Source organism: Delphinapterus leucas, chromosome 6 (assembly GCF_059928025.1).
Source record: "Delphinapterus leucas isolate spDelLeu-1000000601 "Yukka" chromosome 6, BTC_Dleu_Yukka2, whole genome shotgun sequence".
In the NCBI taxonomy this organism is placed as follows: Eukaryota; Metazoa; Chordata; class Mammalia; order Artiodactyla; family Monodontidae; genus Delphinapterus; species Delphinapterus leucas.
In genome coordinates, this window is record NC_143134.1 from 97,837,455 (window position 1) to 97,853,908 (window position 16,454).

The 16,454-nt window shown below is 36.9% G+C and overlaps 1 protein-coding gene and 1 non-coding gene across 6 annotated transcripts in view; both read left to right on the forward strand.

Annotated features, from left to right (window-relative positions):
- FKTN (fukutin) overlaps positions 1-16,454 on the forward strand; it is an 88,795-nt gene that overhangs the window by 60,245 nt on the left and 12,096 nt on the right. For 2 of the 5 annotated variants that reach the window (XM_022600134.2, XM_022600137.3), the window contains one exon: positions 6,993-12,531. In XM_022600134.2, the coding sequence (XP_022455842.2) occupies positions 6,993-7,206 (214 nt within the window). In that variant the 3' untranslated portion in view covers positions 7,207-12,531. Of the gene's footprint in view, positions 1-6,992; positions 12,532-16,454 lie in introns of those variants that run through there. The other 3 variants (XM_089913493.1, XM_089913492.1, XM_089913491.1) reach the window with 3 other exon arrangements.
- On the forward strand, positions 2,478-2,614 carry LOC149749014 (Nuclear RNase P). Its single transcript, XR_016393697.1, has one exon.

A 16,454-nucleotide genomic window follows, 5' to 3' on the forward strand; every position in this document is an offset into this window, starting at 1 on the left:
TGCAGGGGGCCCAGGTTCAATCTCTGGTCCGGCAACTAAGACCCTGCAAGCCACATGGGGCGGCCAAAAAAAAAATCAAAAACAAAAGAAAACAAAGAGGGGCTTCCCTGGTGGCGCAGTGGTTGAGAGTCAGCCTGCGTGTCCGGAGCTGTGCTCCGCAACGGGATAGGCCACAACAGTGAGAGGCCCGCGTACCAAAAAAAAAAAAAAAAAAAAGAGTTGATTTCTTAGAAATGCTTAGAAAACTATGGGCAAAATTGATGCTGATGACATATAATTAATGTGGCACAATAATTCCTCACCTTGCCATATTCCCTTTGCTCCAAACACAAATCACTGATGAATAATGTCTAAAAGACACAGCTGAGCTAAAAGAGAATGAAGTAAATGATGAAGAAGGAGTATATAAAGAGAATTTCCAAATTAAAGACAGGCAAGCAGGATAAATAATAAATCTACATCTAGATACTTCTTAAGGAAACAGTAATACCAAAACCAAAAAAATTTTATAGGCTACCAGAGAAAATAGATTGCTCATAAAGGAATAGCAAATATACCTTGGCTACAATAGAGGACAGAAGATAATGGAGTAACATCTTCCAAAAGCTGAGGAGAAATAACTGTCAACTAAGAATGTTATGTACAATTAAAACTAATACTCAAGAGGGAGGTCAAGATAAAGGCATTTGCATATGTACAAAGACTAAGAAAATTTATGTCTCACAGATCCACACTTAAAACTGTATTAAAGAACACAGAAGGAAGATATATGTGAAAAAATGGTGGACACACAAATGGATAAAATATGTCAGTAAATTTGTTAGCCATTACCTGTTTACCAAAAAAAAAAGACGTGTCAAAAATAAGTTGAGGAGGAGGTGATTTGTTAAGTGTTCAAGGAATAAAGTATACGAAGTCCCATGTTTAGGACGAGGATAGAGGTTCTGTATACCTTAAGTCTTTATTAGAAAATGTTGTAATGAAACATGTTTTTTGAAAAATAAACAGTAAATATTACAAACAGTAATTACTACTGGATAGAAATATTATTTATAACTTCCAAACAAGCAGAACAAAAGATAATTTATAAACCTTTATCATTCTAAATGAAAGTAGGAAAGGTAGAGCAAAGAAAAAGTATGGTAAACTGAAAACATGTAAAAATAATCATAAAACTAGTCAGCATTGTTATAGCACTTACTATGTGTGTTAGATACTATTCTGAGCACTTTACATTTATAATATTTTTCATTCTATGCTAATATCTCTCTGAGGTACTGCTAGTACCCTCATTTTATACGTGAGGTTAAGGCGCAAAAACATTGACCAAGGTCACACACGACAGTAATTGGTGAAGCCAGGATTTGAGCCAGATAGTCTGGCTCTAGAGTTCAAAATATGTCCAAATACATAATTTATTGCAATAAATATTCACAGATTAAGCTAACCTACAAAAAGATAAACAGTATCAAATGAGATAGAAAACATTTAACTATAAAATACTTGGAAGAGGCACACCTGAAGCAAAATCACATGGGAAGGTTGAAACTTACAGGAATAGAAAAAATATACCCCAATATTATTAGCCAAAGAAAATTCTACTGTAATTTTACTATCAGACAAAATAGAATTTTATTGGGTTGTGGTGGGGGAGACTGTTAAAGGATTAAAAGGCCCACTACATAATTTTACAAAGGAACAGTTCACCAAGAAGAAATAATATTCATGACCTTTGACTCTAACAATATAGTCTTGAAATATATAAATCGAAAACTGATGAAATTCTGATGAATATTTGACATGTCACAATTTTGGTGGGAGATTTTGTTATACTTTTATTTTAAAAACTGCTGGGTCGAGCAAAGAAGAAACTAGTAAAATTATGCAAGATATGGACAAAATCAACAGGCTTGATCTATTTGACATATATATATATATATATGTGTGTAAAAGTATTATTTATATATATATATGAAAGTATTCATCCAGCAAATGCTGCATGTACTTTCTTATCCACTATAAATGGAGCATTTATAAAAGTTGATCATGTACTACAACGTGAAGGCAATCTCAGTACATTTGAAAGCATTAATAAAATTCTTGTGAGGTGTGTGTGTATGAGTGTAATTCTCCACATTAACAGATTAAAGGGAAAAAAAAAACTATGATTATTTCAGTAGATGGCATTGTATGACCACAGTGGAATTGAATTAGAAATCAAGAATTAAAAGACATCTTTAAAAAGTGTGGAAGCTTTAAAATGTCCTCTTTAATAATTAATGAATTAAAAAGGAGATCATACTGGAAATTACAAAAGTTTTAGGATTCAAATAGGATGCAGTTAAGAGGATAGAGGTAAACTTGTAACCTTAAAAACAATAAGTATTTCAATGGCTGTTGTGAGGTACCCCGTATGGGGGCCTCGTAATCTAATTCAGACTCACCCACACCCCCAACCCCATCCTCTAAAAAGTAGCGCGGAGGGAAGCCCATCAGTGGGGCACAAGCTGAGTGCATTTAGTCACTCCATCCCATGTCCCTTGGAATGGTCTGAGACTAGGAGGAAAAAAAAACAAGTATGAAAGAATAGGTTTGAAAAAATTAAGCTACCAGCTGAAGAGATGAAAAGAACAGCACAGTCAGTCTAAGGAAAGTGAAGGAAGGAAACCAAGAGAAGAAATTAATAAAATAAAAACCAAACAGTATCATGGGAATTCCCTGGCAGTCCAGTGGTTAGGACTCCGTGCTTTTGCTGCCAAGGGCCTGGGTTCGATCCTGAGTGGGGGAACTTAGATCCTGCAAGACATGTGGCTCTGCCAAAAAAAGAAAAAAAAGAAAGAAAAACTCTCAAAGATGAACAAATCCAAATGCTAGTTCTTAAGATAACAAATTATAAAAGTAGTAAACTAAGTAGACATCTAGCAAGATTGATCCAAAACAACTGTGTTACACTGACTCAAAAGAAAATGCTATGGACAACTAAGACAACAGTCTAAAATGCGATATTAGATAAAATGTGAAAATGACAAAATTTTAACTCAAGAAGTTCTAAATAACTTATTAAAGAAATTGAATTACTAATCAAAAATCCTCCTTTCCCCTTTTTTTCCCTACCAAAAGACCTAGAAAGTTTACAGGAAAGTTTTACCATGCCTTCACAGGATAGATTATTCCCTTATTTTGGGGAAAAAAAAAGAAAACTGCTTTAAGCAATTCATTTTATGACTGATAGCAAAACTGGACTCGGACAGTACCAAAAAAAAAATTTTAAGGGAAATTACTGTCTTAGTGAACACAAATGAAAATATCCTGAATGAAAAACAAATGAATAGAATTTTGTAGTGTGTGTGTGTATTAGTGTAATTCTCAACACTTGAAAGATTAAAGGGAGAAAAAAGTATGTGATTGTTTCAATAGATGACATTAAAAACATTCGATACATTTCATAATTAACAACAACAACAACAAAAGGCCTTTTAGTAAACTTGGACTAAAGGGGATCTGAAATTTTTTTAACCTAATAAAGGGAATATGCCAAAAATCTAGAGTGAGCAATCGTATTTAATGGTAAAACTTTAGAAGCCTTTCTGTTAAAATCAGAAAAAAACATAAGAATGCATGCTGTCCCTGCTTTAATTAAGCAGTGCGCTGGAGGGCTTAGGCACTGGAATAACACAAGAAAAAGAAATTAAGAGTTAAAAGAAGAGACAAAATTGGTAATGAGAATAAACTATTGTGTTGTTTTGCAGGAAATTCTTGTTTAAAAAAGCTCTGCTGTTCCAACTCTAGAGTTTAATGCAAACTTATGTTTAAAAAGGTCAGATTCAGTTGTCATTGATGATGTCTCTCTCTCACTTAGCCTAGCTAACTAATTAACAGTAAAAACAGCGCTTTTCATTTAGCAATTATGTTTTTAGGTGGTACAGTTAAACTGATGAAATTACTTTATCCAACCACCAATAAGTAGTTTTACAGATTTTAAGGATGTCTGTGAGGGAAAAAATGGTCTTCTCCAACTAACTCTTAATTCTAACTACTGCTTTTTGCAAAAACAAAAAGAAGTAAAAGTGGTATGAACTAGAAAATGAATGGAAGGATTTTGTGTGTGTGTGATAAGATCCCTTGAATTTATATTCTGATTTGGGGTTGTTTAGTCTGAATTTAAATCTGTTCACATTTTGGATCCTATCTCAGAGCTTTAAAGTACAAACTACTTAGGAGAACTTAATGTGGGCTTTAAAAGCTAAGGTAACATTGACTCTAATTATAGTCTTAGTCATTATTTACTGGTAACCTGGACAGGGTACATGGCATGTGCTGTTCTGAGTCACTCACCCTCCCTTTTCCTCTCCACAATCCCGTTTTACAATCAGTTTTCACATTTTATTGTTTATCTTCCCTCTTCTCCTAGGAAGCTGGAATTTTCTTTTTGCTGAAAGGCTTGAAAATTATTTGGTGAAAATAAAACCACAAAGATAGCTTAGGGATGTTTTTATTTAGGAACAAAAATTAACATTTGAGTTAAATTGTCTTTGAGTAATTTTAAGATTGCTTATATGTTTTAAATGTTTTGTTTTTGTTCATAAATCTTTCATTGTTCAATGAAAGCTTTGAACGTTTCATTTTATAAAAGCTTTTATAAAATTTGTAGTATTCTCATCCATTGTATCATCCTGGACTTACGGTTTTTCTTTCTTTCATCCCTTTGATGAGACTGTAGAGGATTATATTTAAGAGGGACATTTCTTGGCCTATGTTACTAGATGGACCATGATTTCTGCCTCATTTCAGCTTCAGTGTGTCAACTTGATAGGATGGGACAGGTGGACATTCTGCTGACCAGCATCTTGATCAGGGAGGGTGGAGGCTAATGATGGATGGATATGTCTCACGACAAAATAAGCAAGTCCATGAATATGAGTGTGCGGAGTAAAATTGGGACCAGCAGATGGTGGAGCTGTGCTGTATCCTATTTCTTCCTCAGCTTTGAGCTTTGCTGTGGCCTTCTTTTCACAGAAGCCAGCTGGTATTGTCTGTGAACTGCCAGCACCTATTGGTTTGTGTAGAAGGGACTTGTTGCTTTCTTTAGAAATGTTCAGCCTCTCATTTTCATCTGTGGCTTTATGTTCATCTGGTGGTAAAATAATACTCAAAAGCAAAATATCTGAGAACTGACCTTTCCTTGGAGAACATCCCAGTTAGATCCCATTTCTGTAATCTGATTACACTTTGACATCTGGTTTTTCTCTGTTCCTTTTTTCTTTAATCCTCTGATATTTTAAATTTCTTTAATCTCTGCTATTGCCACTTTAAATCTCATTACTGAAGGTTCTTGCCATGTTGTGAAGAGAAGAAACATTTCTCAGAAAGCAACAACACAGAATATAGCATTAAAATATAAACTTAAATCTAACGAGCCTGCTAGTTTTAACTTTCCTTTGTAATATATAGAATTTCATTTACTGATCCAAAGTACCTTTAAGAAACATGGGGGTTTTTTAGTATAATTTCTGAAACTTACTAATTGAAATAATTCTGCTATAAGTTGAGTTAAATTCATTATAACTAGTGGGCTAGCTTAGAGATATTCTTTTACATTTGAGATGAAAAAAAGAAAGAAAGGCCAAAAAAAAAAAAGTGGGTTCACGTGAGGGATGGAAGCAAGGGAGGAGCCTGGGAGAGCATCTTGGAGTTGTGCTTGCTCTGTTTCCCTGGAAAATCCATGCTGTGAAGGAAAAGAAGATTCACCTTACACATGTGATGCTTATTTTGGTTTTCTTTAGTTAGGTTCTTTTAGTAGCAGTTTGGATTTGGTTGAGATTTAATGATGTGTAACCTATTAAAAATAAGCAAGAAAGAAGTAAGTTTGAGGCTGAGAACAGAAATTAAGAAGGGGAGGTGATAAAATAAAAGGCAGAGCAGGAAGAAGGTGGTTTGTATAACTGTTTCCTTTAAGAGAAGTATTGTTGAAGTACAGTAGATCCAAGCATTAGATCTCTATTCCTGCATCTGAGGAGGGGGTGGGGTGTGAAGCTTTGCTCAAAAAGCCAACATATAGTGGGTCTTACCATGTTCACGTATTGTGGTATGAAATTCTTATTACTGTGCGAGTTAGGAAAGGAGTTTGAGAAATATCCTGACTGATCCTGGGAATTTCTCCTTCAGCTATCTAAGGTCATCAAAAGCCATCTGGGACCACAGTGAAACCCAGGAGACAGGAATTAACATGTCCTCTCACAAACACACAAGCATTTATGATGCTATTGCTGGAGAATGTCATACATTGCCAGGATTGATTCAGGTTCTCTGGCTAACTAGGAGGGTTTTGTTTCCTCTCTCACTGCTACGTGCCTCCCTCCATGTACTACGAATTCCAAGTATTAGAAATGTAGTCAAAAAGAATATTTATCAGTATTTAAGGAATGGCCACAACCAAATCCAAGCACTTCCCCAGGGTTTTCTGACCTCTATCATTTTCCTCCATCTTTTGACAACTTTTTGCTTTGACTTCATTCTCAGACCGGCTGTCCCTGCTAACAGCAAAGATGGCCACTAGCAGTGCTCAGTTTCCATCCTACAGCTTAGAAACCTCAGCAGAAGAACACTTCTTCCCCTGATAGTTCCAAAAGAAATTCTAAGGCTGATTTTCATTTGCCTAATTTGTGTAAATTTCCATCCCTGACCCAATAACTATAATTTTCTGGTTAGGCCTGAGTCTTTTTTACCCATCTCTGGGGCCTAGGGGTCAGGTCAGCCCCTCCTGACCCATATGGACTGGGAATAGGGGAGATAAATTGGGGTGCTATTGCCATTTGAAGAAGAAAGAGATACTGGACAGTCAGAAACAGCAAAAGGTCCCCTGTGTCTATCCCCAAAGCTATTTAGTGGAAGAGGACTGTCCTTTAGCCAAGAGTACACTAGTTGTGGGTTCTTTAGCTAAAACTTCTGCTGTTGGAGCCTAACGCCTCTCCACATTGCCTGTTTTGCCACAGATACCTGTTTCCCAAGTTTACACTGTGCTGGACCGAGTTTGTAGACATGAAGGTTCGTGTGCCCTGTGAAACCATCGAGTACATCGAAGCCAACTATGGTAAGACCTGGAAGGTTCCTGTGAGGACATGGGACTGGAAACGCTCTCCCCACAATGTGCAGCCCAATGGAGTCTGGCCCATTTCTGAGTGGGATGAGGTTATCCAGTTGTACTGACACAGTAGGTTGAAATGGTGGAATTCCCCTCCTGCACAAAAGGGAGATGACTGTTTAAAAGGATACGTGTCTACTTGTCAAACATAAGTAGGAGCCAAAGAAAAATGACAAGTTTGAAGATACAGAGAGAGTCCTAACTCCTGAGCCAACTGATTTAATTCTCTCATTTTACATTTATTAAAGAGTCTCCATGTACCAGGTACAGTGCTAGGTTACAGTGGAGAAGCAGAGATGAGTGAGACAGATGCCTGCCTCTTTTCCCCCTACCTTTGGTAAGCACCCCAATTTTCCTTTGAGGGAAACACCTTCACCCTTTGAAGAGCTTATATAGAATATGAAGTGTTCTGTAAGTGCTTTTAAAATGTTAAATAATTAACATTTTGGAAGATGGGCTTACCAGGTGCAGCTAAGGAAGGATATACTAGTAAAAAAAAATAACCCGTGTAAGCTTGTATGTTAGGGCTACTTTTAAGGTGTGGAGGCTGAGTTAATATTCAAGTGATCAGACTTTAGGTGACATCAAGAAAAGATGCTAGCAGATTCCTGTTACAAGCACCCTGATGTGGAATTGATTTAGAGCACAGAGCATTGTATAAGAGAATGACAGCTTATTTCTAGCCTTGTCAAAGGTACGTAAATTTCCATACACCTTCTATTTTCATATCTGAAGTGAAAAGAAAGCTTATGCCTGTGTGATGCTTAAATTTCCAGCGATTGTGAGAATATTTTCACTGACCTGATAATACTTGTTTGACAAATCACTCAAGTGAGACCATGCTACCAGACATGATATTGAAAGGGTGGTGATTTCATAAAACATATTTTCCTTACTTCATTCTCAATCAATAGGTAAACTATGAGCAATTCATGGTCATTTAATATTTTCTGAGTTTATAACCCTTGTACTCCAATTCTAATGTTAACCCTAAAGTGTTAATAGAAATACCTCCACTTTTCCTAAAGGTACTCCTCAGTGTATTCATTCATCAATCGTAGCTCCATATCTTTCACTTATAGCCTATAAACCAATTTCCATGGTATGTAAACCTGCCTGTTCACTCTCCTCTTCCAGCACTACATCAGGACTCCGAAATACAGATAAGTGGCAAACCTGGCAGCTGTTCCCCACCCCAGATCATAGTATTTGCAAAGTTTGTATTGGTTCCTAGTTGTCCTATCTATTGAATATCAATGGGGCAAGAACTCAGACATCCCTACTTTGTCAAGTAGCGCCCACTCTGAAACCCTCCAGTTTCCTTTTTCCCCTCAAGATATGTCCCTGAGTGGACTGGGATGGCTGTGTCTCCCTATCTCTTCACGAGTCACTTTAATTATATATTGTAAGTGACAGGTAAAGGGATATTAGGCACAGAGCATTGCTATCTTTTTCTTTGCCCAGGATAGGAAGCTAAGTCTTACATTTTATGTAGGTTGCTTAGGACTACTTTCTGGACCAGATTGGAAGATTTTCGTGAAAACTAGAGAATAATAGGGATGTCAGAAATGGAAACCAGAAGGTCTGAGAGAATGGGCTGATAGTTTTCCTAAAACAAAGTTGGGGAAACCTACAAGCTACAACCACCCCACTCCAAATTTTAAAAACAGCAAAAACTTTTTTTTGATAAATGGTAAGCAATGACCTTCCTCTCTTAGGATGAGCTTTCAGTGCATAGTCACTGGGTCTTCTTATAAAAACCTAACATAATTTAGGTTTTCAGATAACCTTTATAGATTACCAGTAAACTTGTCCCCAAATGACAGGCCATTGTAATCAGCTTTCTTTTTGCTAGAAAATCAGCCCATGGAAATCATACCCAAATTCTAAATAGTTGAACCTAATTTTTTTTTTATGGTTGAAAAAATGTAACAGGTAATAATAGTGTTCCCGGGCAAAATCCACCCTGTTTATTGAGGACCATTTGCTCGTACTTAGCGTCTAAAAGTGCATACACTACACATTTCTGCCCATTTCAAATTGGGACGCCCACTGTTTGCCAGGGGGTGTCTTACCCACCCCCTGTTTAGGTTATTTCTTTTTATCTGTCCCCGGAGTTCAAGGTCTTGAAGCATTCAAATATCTAAGCTAACTTGGCCGCATGGACAGAGGTTCCATATACATCCCTCTATAGACCACTGGCTGCTAGAATACCTTTTTTGACTGCCTTCTGGTTTCACAGAGTTCAGATATTGGGGCCTACCCTAACTTGGGAGAATGAAAGCCCTTCCCCAAACTCTGAAAGCCACGCTTGCTCTGTTACAGATTCAGCTACACTTCATCCTATACTTCTTAATTGTTGCACTCTGCTGAGTGTCCAGAGACCTTGGCTCTACCATCAACACCTTATCAGATCACTTTTCTTTCCTCACCTGAGTATTCCAATAATAATTCTCCTAATCTGTCCACTTCCAGGTACAGTTTGCCTGGCTTACCAGGAGAAAACCTCTTATATTAACTTGTTTAGCACCCATGGATGTCCCCAGAGAGGTCCTGAGAGTCAAGACTGACAACCTCTCACTTGACAACCAGGTGACCACTCAGTCCTTCTCTAAGCAGGGAGCACTTGTCCTTCTCTCCTCTGCTGCAGCTGCTGACCTCTGGATCCTGGAATAAAACCTCAGTTCTCCAAACTGAGCATCCCTGAGAAGCTGGGCAGTGGGGCAAACCCTGAAATATGACCACTAGGTGGCAGAATGTGTGCCACCATTCCCCCCAGACAAGTTAACACTCAAGCGAAAATCATCTTGCTCTTGAGCCTTAAGGGCCAGAGGGGCCCTCACTGCGACACTCATTCTAACCCTTTTATTGTATAGCTAAATAAATAAGCACAGAAAGGAGTGATTTGAGCAAGAAAGAGTTGAGGCTCTAAGGGTGCCATGACTCCCAGCACATGCCTGTTTCACTGATCACAGCACAACATCTTTAGCCCTGCTTGACATGCTTGACGGAGAAGTTTTCAGGATGTTTTTGCCATCACCCACTTAATATCTTTCTGCTCAAATTTAGAGTCTGAGGTGACGAAGGAAGAGTGTTTTGTCCAAAATGCTTACACTGTCTTCATAACTTTATCTAAAACATGCCTTATCTCCAAAAGGTGAAATAGTTCATATTTGGAGGCATCAGCCTTTGGTCATTATATTTTTAATATCCAGGAGTACCTGATTCCCTTAGGCTCACGATGTGTCCCATTTCTGCTTACCTCTCTACTTCCCCAGGAAACCATTAGCACCAATCTAGTAAGTGCCCATTTCTGAAGATTCCCTCCTCTTCCTCTTTACTGATAGTCTCTTATGGAGGATCCAAGAAATTGAGAATAGATTATGCTCATTTCTCTTTTTTTTTTTTGTGACCCTAAACCGTTGTTTCTAGCCTTACAGGCTACAAAGCTTCAAATGGCACATAGGACAGCAAGGTGTTACACAGGAAAGCAGGGGTAGACTGGGGACCAGAGCTGCATCTGGGAAACACACTTGGAATGAATTCCCACACGCCAATAAACCCTCACCCAATGTCAAAAGCCTAAGGCTGCAGATGTTTCTAAGTCTCCCCCTAGTTTCACCTTCTGAAAAATGAACAGTTCCTTCATTCTTAGTATTATAAATCCCCTGGGGAAACTTCCCCTCAAAACACGATCAGAGAAAGTGCCACATTCCCACCTTCTAAAACACAGCCATCATTTGTAACAACTTTAAAGCATGGGAAAATCTCTATTTCTTGACCATTCAAAAGGATTTCTCTGAAGAAATGCCCCAGCAGCTACTTCTCTTTCCTCCTCCTCTGTCACTAAGACCCGGGCTAAGTCACCTCTAACATGTCACTTAGGGAAAGTGCCATGTTAGCATAAAAGGGCACAAAGTTTTGAATTAGGCCTGAGTTTGAATCCCAGCTTCATTGTGCGGGATTTATGGTGGGGACCTCTTAGCCTCAATTTCCACATGAGTGAATTGGCAAAATGAAGAATACTTCTAAGGGGTTTTAGTTAGGATTAAATGAAATATAAAGTGCTTAGTATCAGGCCTAGAATTAGGTAATACTCAAGAAATGTTCCATTTCTTGTTTCCAAATCCTTTTTCTAATTATTCTTCAAATGGGATTAAAGAAACTGTGGTAGGACACAAACCTCACTCAGAAGGTTGCATGACTGAATTTGCTTAGGGGAAAAAGAAATCATTTCATTATAACAAGGCATTAAAGGACAAATTGTATGGTTGATGAATTCAGAGACATGACCAAGTTGCCTCCTACTCTAAATAGAACAAATATTTTCATTTTATTGGTGAAGCTGTTGTCCTCTAGGGTCTCCTTATGCTATCCCCATATGCTACCTAGTTCCCGGGTCCCAAGCAGGTCACTCTCCGTACCTCCCTAGATTTGGTGCCTGGTCTGCCCTGGACTTCTGTTTCAGTAATCTAGCTTTTCATGGAGGTGAACCCTCACCTTCTTGTTAGAAAATCTGTGCCAGCCAAAGTCAGATATAAGCCATGATTTGGAGAGGGAAAGAATTTGGAATACTTAGTTTCACTTAATTATCTGTGCTGATGAATGCTTATGTCAGTATTAATAAACGGGAATTGAAAATACTCTTTTCTACCTTCTTCCCCCACATTTGTGTTTCTGTCTCAACTAGGCAAGAATCAACAGGGTATGTGATACTATTTTAAGCTGCTCCACATCAGACTGAAATCCTAATTATAGTTTATAAGTCAAACAGACCAATTCAATAGTGATGCTTTTTGTATGGTACCTGTGCTAAAGTAGACAAGTATACATTTTTCTATGAGAAATCTGTTTCTATATTCTCAGAACTTATATCTTAGAATGCCTTCCTTGCCGTCCTCCAACGCAACCAATGCAGAGATTATGTCGGAACCCGTGAGCCACCCAAGCTGCTGTGTTCTTATGCACAGCTCTCACAGTGGGGTTGAAAGGCAGTATGAGGAGAATTAGAAGTGCTGTATTTTGTTCTATAAAACAATAAACTACTGTCTCATGTACCATTAAGAAAATTACAAGAGTATGCAGACTTATGATGACTCATTCAGAGCATGGGGAATAGTTCATGTGTTTGTTAAATGAAAATCATATGTAGCTATTTATGTATCCCACATCATAACCAGAAAAACGTGTTTGTGAATTTTCTAAACAAAGTGATATTTTAAACATGAGTAAATTTCAGTGTATGCTTACCAGTTTACTTTGACTTTATCTTCAGGTACAGATAGTTTGTGGTACTACTGAAAATGCCTTTAATATTATTATTTTGATCAGAATTTGTAATATATAATCCAGTTTGGGACGATGAATAAAATTTTTCTAATCACTTGAGATATTTTGTGTTTATTTTTGCAGCTTGCAGTAGAAATAATAGCCACTAACATTCATAAGCTATCTAGTAAAATAGTAATCTTGCCACCAGTACAGTACTTCTAAATTAAGGTGAGATAGGTTGTATGGGTGGACCCTAATCCAATATGATTGGTATCCTTATAAGAAGAGATTAAGATACAGACAAACACAGAGGGACGATCAAGTGAAGATTTAGGGAGAAGATGGCCATCTACAAGCCAAGGAAAGAGGCCCTCAGAAGAAACCAGTCCTGCCAACACCTTGATCTTAGACTTCTAGCCTCCAGAACTGTGAGAAAAGAAACTTGTTTTAAGCCATCTGGTCTGTCATACTTTGTTAGGCAGCCTTAGCAAACTAATGCAGTAATCAAGGCAGAATGGTATTGGTAGAGGCATAGACGCATAGATCAATGGAACAGAAAAAAAGAACCTAGAAATTGGCATACAAATATGCTCAACTGATTTTTGACAAAAGTGCAAAAGCAATTCAATGGAGGAAGGATAGTCTTTTGAACAATTGGTACGAGAGCAATTGGACAGCCAAAGGCAAAAAAAAAACACCAAAAAACCTCATACTTTATATAAAAATGAACTCAAAATGTATCATGTACTTAAATGTAAAATATAAAACAATGAAACTCTAAGGGGAAAAAAAGAAAATTTTCATGATCTGGGGCTAGACAAAGAGTTCTTTCTTAGACTTCATACCAAAAGCACAATCAGTAAAAGGAGAAATTGATAAATTGTACTTCATCAAAATTGAAAACTGCTGCTTTGCAAAAGCTTACAAGAAGAGGATGAAAAGTCAAGCTACAGACTAGTAGGAAATATTTGCAAACTACATATCTGAAAGAAGACTAGTATCTAGAATGTATTAAAGAAAACACTCAACAGTTTTTTAAAAATCCTTAGAAAATGAGCAAGAGATATGAACAGACATTTCACTGGAGAGGCTATACAGATGGCAAATAAGCACATTAAAAAGATGTTCAGCATCATTAGCCAAATAGCCAAAAGCAATAGCCAAAGCAATCCTGGGAAAGAAGAAAAAAGCTGGAAGCATCACACTTCCTGATTTCAAGCTATATTATTACCATATACAATGCTGTAGTAATCAAAACAGTATGGTACTGGCATTTAAAAAGACACATAGACCAATGGAATAGAATTGAGAGCCCAGAAATAAACCCATGCATATACAATCAACTAATATTTGACAGGGGAGCCAAGAATACTCAATAGAGAAAATATAGTCTTTAAATAAGTGGGGCTGGGAAAATTTGGATAATCACATGCAAAAGAATGAAACTAGATCCCTACATCACACCAGTCAAAATTAACTCAACATGGATTGAAAACCTAGATATGAGACCTGAAACCAAGAACTCCTAGAAGAACACATAGGGAAAAAGTTCCTTGACATTGGTCTTGTCAGTGATATGACACCAAAAGCATAGTCAACAAAAACAAAAATAAACAAGTGGGACTACATCAAACCAAAAAGCTTCTGAGCAGAAAACAACAAAATGAAAGGCAACCTATGAGTTGGAAATAAATATTTGCAAATCATATGTATAATAAGGGGTTAATATCCGAAATATATAAGGAACTCATACAACTCAATAGCAAAAAAACATCCAATTTTTAAAGTGGGCAAAGGAACTGAAACATTTTTCTAAAGAAGAAATTCTAATGGCTAACAGATACATGAAAAATTGCTCAACATCACTAATCATCAGGAAGATGGAGATCAAAACCACAGGGAGATAGATATCACCTTACACCTGTTAGAATGGCTATTATCAAAGAAGTCAAGAGCTAACAAGGGCATGTGAGGATGTGGAGAAAGGAAAACCTTGTATACTCTTGGTGGGACTGTAAACTGGTACAGCCACTCTGGAAAACAGTTTGGAGTTTCCTCAAAAAATTAAAAATAGAACGATACGATCCAGCAATTCCACTTCTGGGTATATATTCGAAGGGAATGACATTACTATCCTGAAGGAATATCTGCACCCCCTGTTCACTGCAGCTTTATTTACAATAGCCAAGGTATGGAAATAACCTAAGTGTCTATCAACAGATGAATGGATAAGAAGATGTGGTATATATATAGAATGGAATATTATTCAGCCACAAGAAAGAGGAGGTCCTGCCATTTGTGACAACATAGGTGGACCTTGAGGGCATTATGTTAAGGAAAAAAAGTCAGAAAAAGACATGCTGTATGATTGCATATGTAGATTCTAATAAACAAACAAACTCAGAGAACAGATTGGTGGTTGCCAGAAGCAGGGGGTAGGGGCTGGGGTAATTAGTTGAAGGTGGTCAAAAGATACAAACTTCCAGATATAAGTAAGTTCTGGGGATGTAATGTACAGCATGATAACTGTAGTTAGCAATACTATATTGTATATTTGAAAGCTGCTAAGAGAGTAGATCTTAAAAGTTCTCATCACAAGAAAACAAAAATTTCTAACTGAGGTAATGGATGTTGACTTATGGTGGTAATCATTTCACAATATGTACATATATCAAATCATCGTTGTACACCTTAAACTTATACAATGTTATATGTCAGTTATATCTCAATAAAACGGGGAAGGGGAAGAAGTTACAATTTTTCTTTGTCATAATTTCTCCCATGAACACATCATGTGATCTTCCTGAAGTAAATATTAATAAACCAGATCTTGCTCAGCTAATAATTAGAAACCATTTTCTGTGTTGTCACTGGTGTGAGCTTACAGGTGTTCAGCTGGTGTCAGCTCTGCCACATCATACTTTGTGTTTTGGGATCTTATTTTTTTTCCTTGGACACAAAAATACAAAATCTGCTGAATTTCAGCATATTCCTCTTCCTTAATAAATCATTTTCTAGAAATTTTGTGAAAATGTCCACCTTTACTGAAAATTACTACTACTCTTCTTTTTCTTTTCTTTTTTTTTTTTTTTGGCCATGCCATGTGGCTTGTGGGATCTTAGTTCCCCAACCAGGAATTGAACCCGAGCCCCAACAGTGAAAGCACAGAATCTAACCACTGGACTGCCAGGGAATTCCCTACTCCTTTTATTTCTAATCTAAATTGGTATCTTCCCAGTTCCTCTTTAATAAAGTTTCCCTTACTAGTCCCCCTGTAACAAATACCAAAACTATATATCAACTTCTAAGTAAAGGTGGTAAGTGTAAAAACATTTTCTGGAAGGAGTTAAAGTTGTCAATGATAGAGAAGTAAAGATAGAGGACTACAGTACTGATAACTAATAAACTTTAAAAAAATGTTCAACATTGTTAACCATCAGGGAAATGCAAATTACAACCACAACGAGATATCACTGCACAGCTATTAGGATGGCTAAAATTTTAAATAGTGAAAACACCAAATACTGTAGTTGTCTCTCTTATGGTTTCTTTTTAAATGTGTTCTTTGCACCATTGTTTGACTATGATTTTACTAGAGTGTCCTTAAACATTTTATAAACGTTCATAATATGTAACACTCTTCATAATAAAATTAAAAGGAATAATCTTGTCTCAGTCTTTGGAAGACAGATTTTTAGCTTTTTGTTTTGTTTTTCTCTTTTTCTCCTCCAATTCTTTATTGATTTACTCTGCAAATTTAATAATCCTCTTTAAAATTTATTTTCGCATTCTGTTGTGTCCTTTATAGTTGACTTTTCCCCAAGAATATTCATCAGCAAAAGCCCTTTAGCAGCTGGTGTCATTGTTCTTAGGTCTCTAACTTTAACTAATTTCATATTTATCACCAGTTTTTTTTAATTTAAATTCTTTTTTTTTTCTAGTTAGTCTCAATACTTTGGAGAATATTTTCTAGAGAATACTGCAGGAAAGGTGACTGGTTGACTAATTTTCTGAAAATGTATTACCACCAAATGTCTTTCAG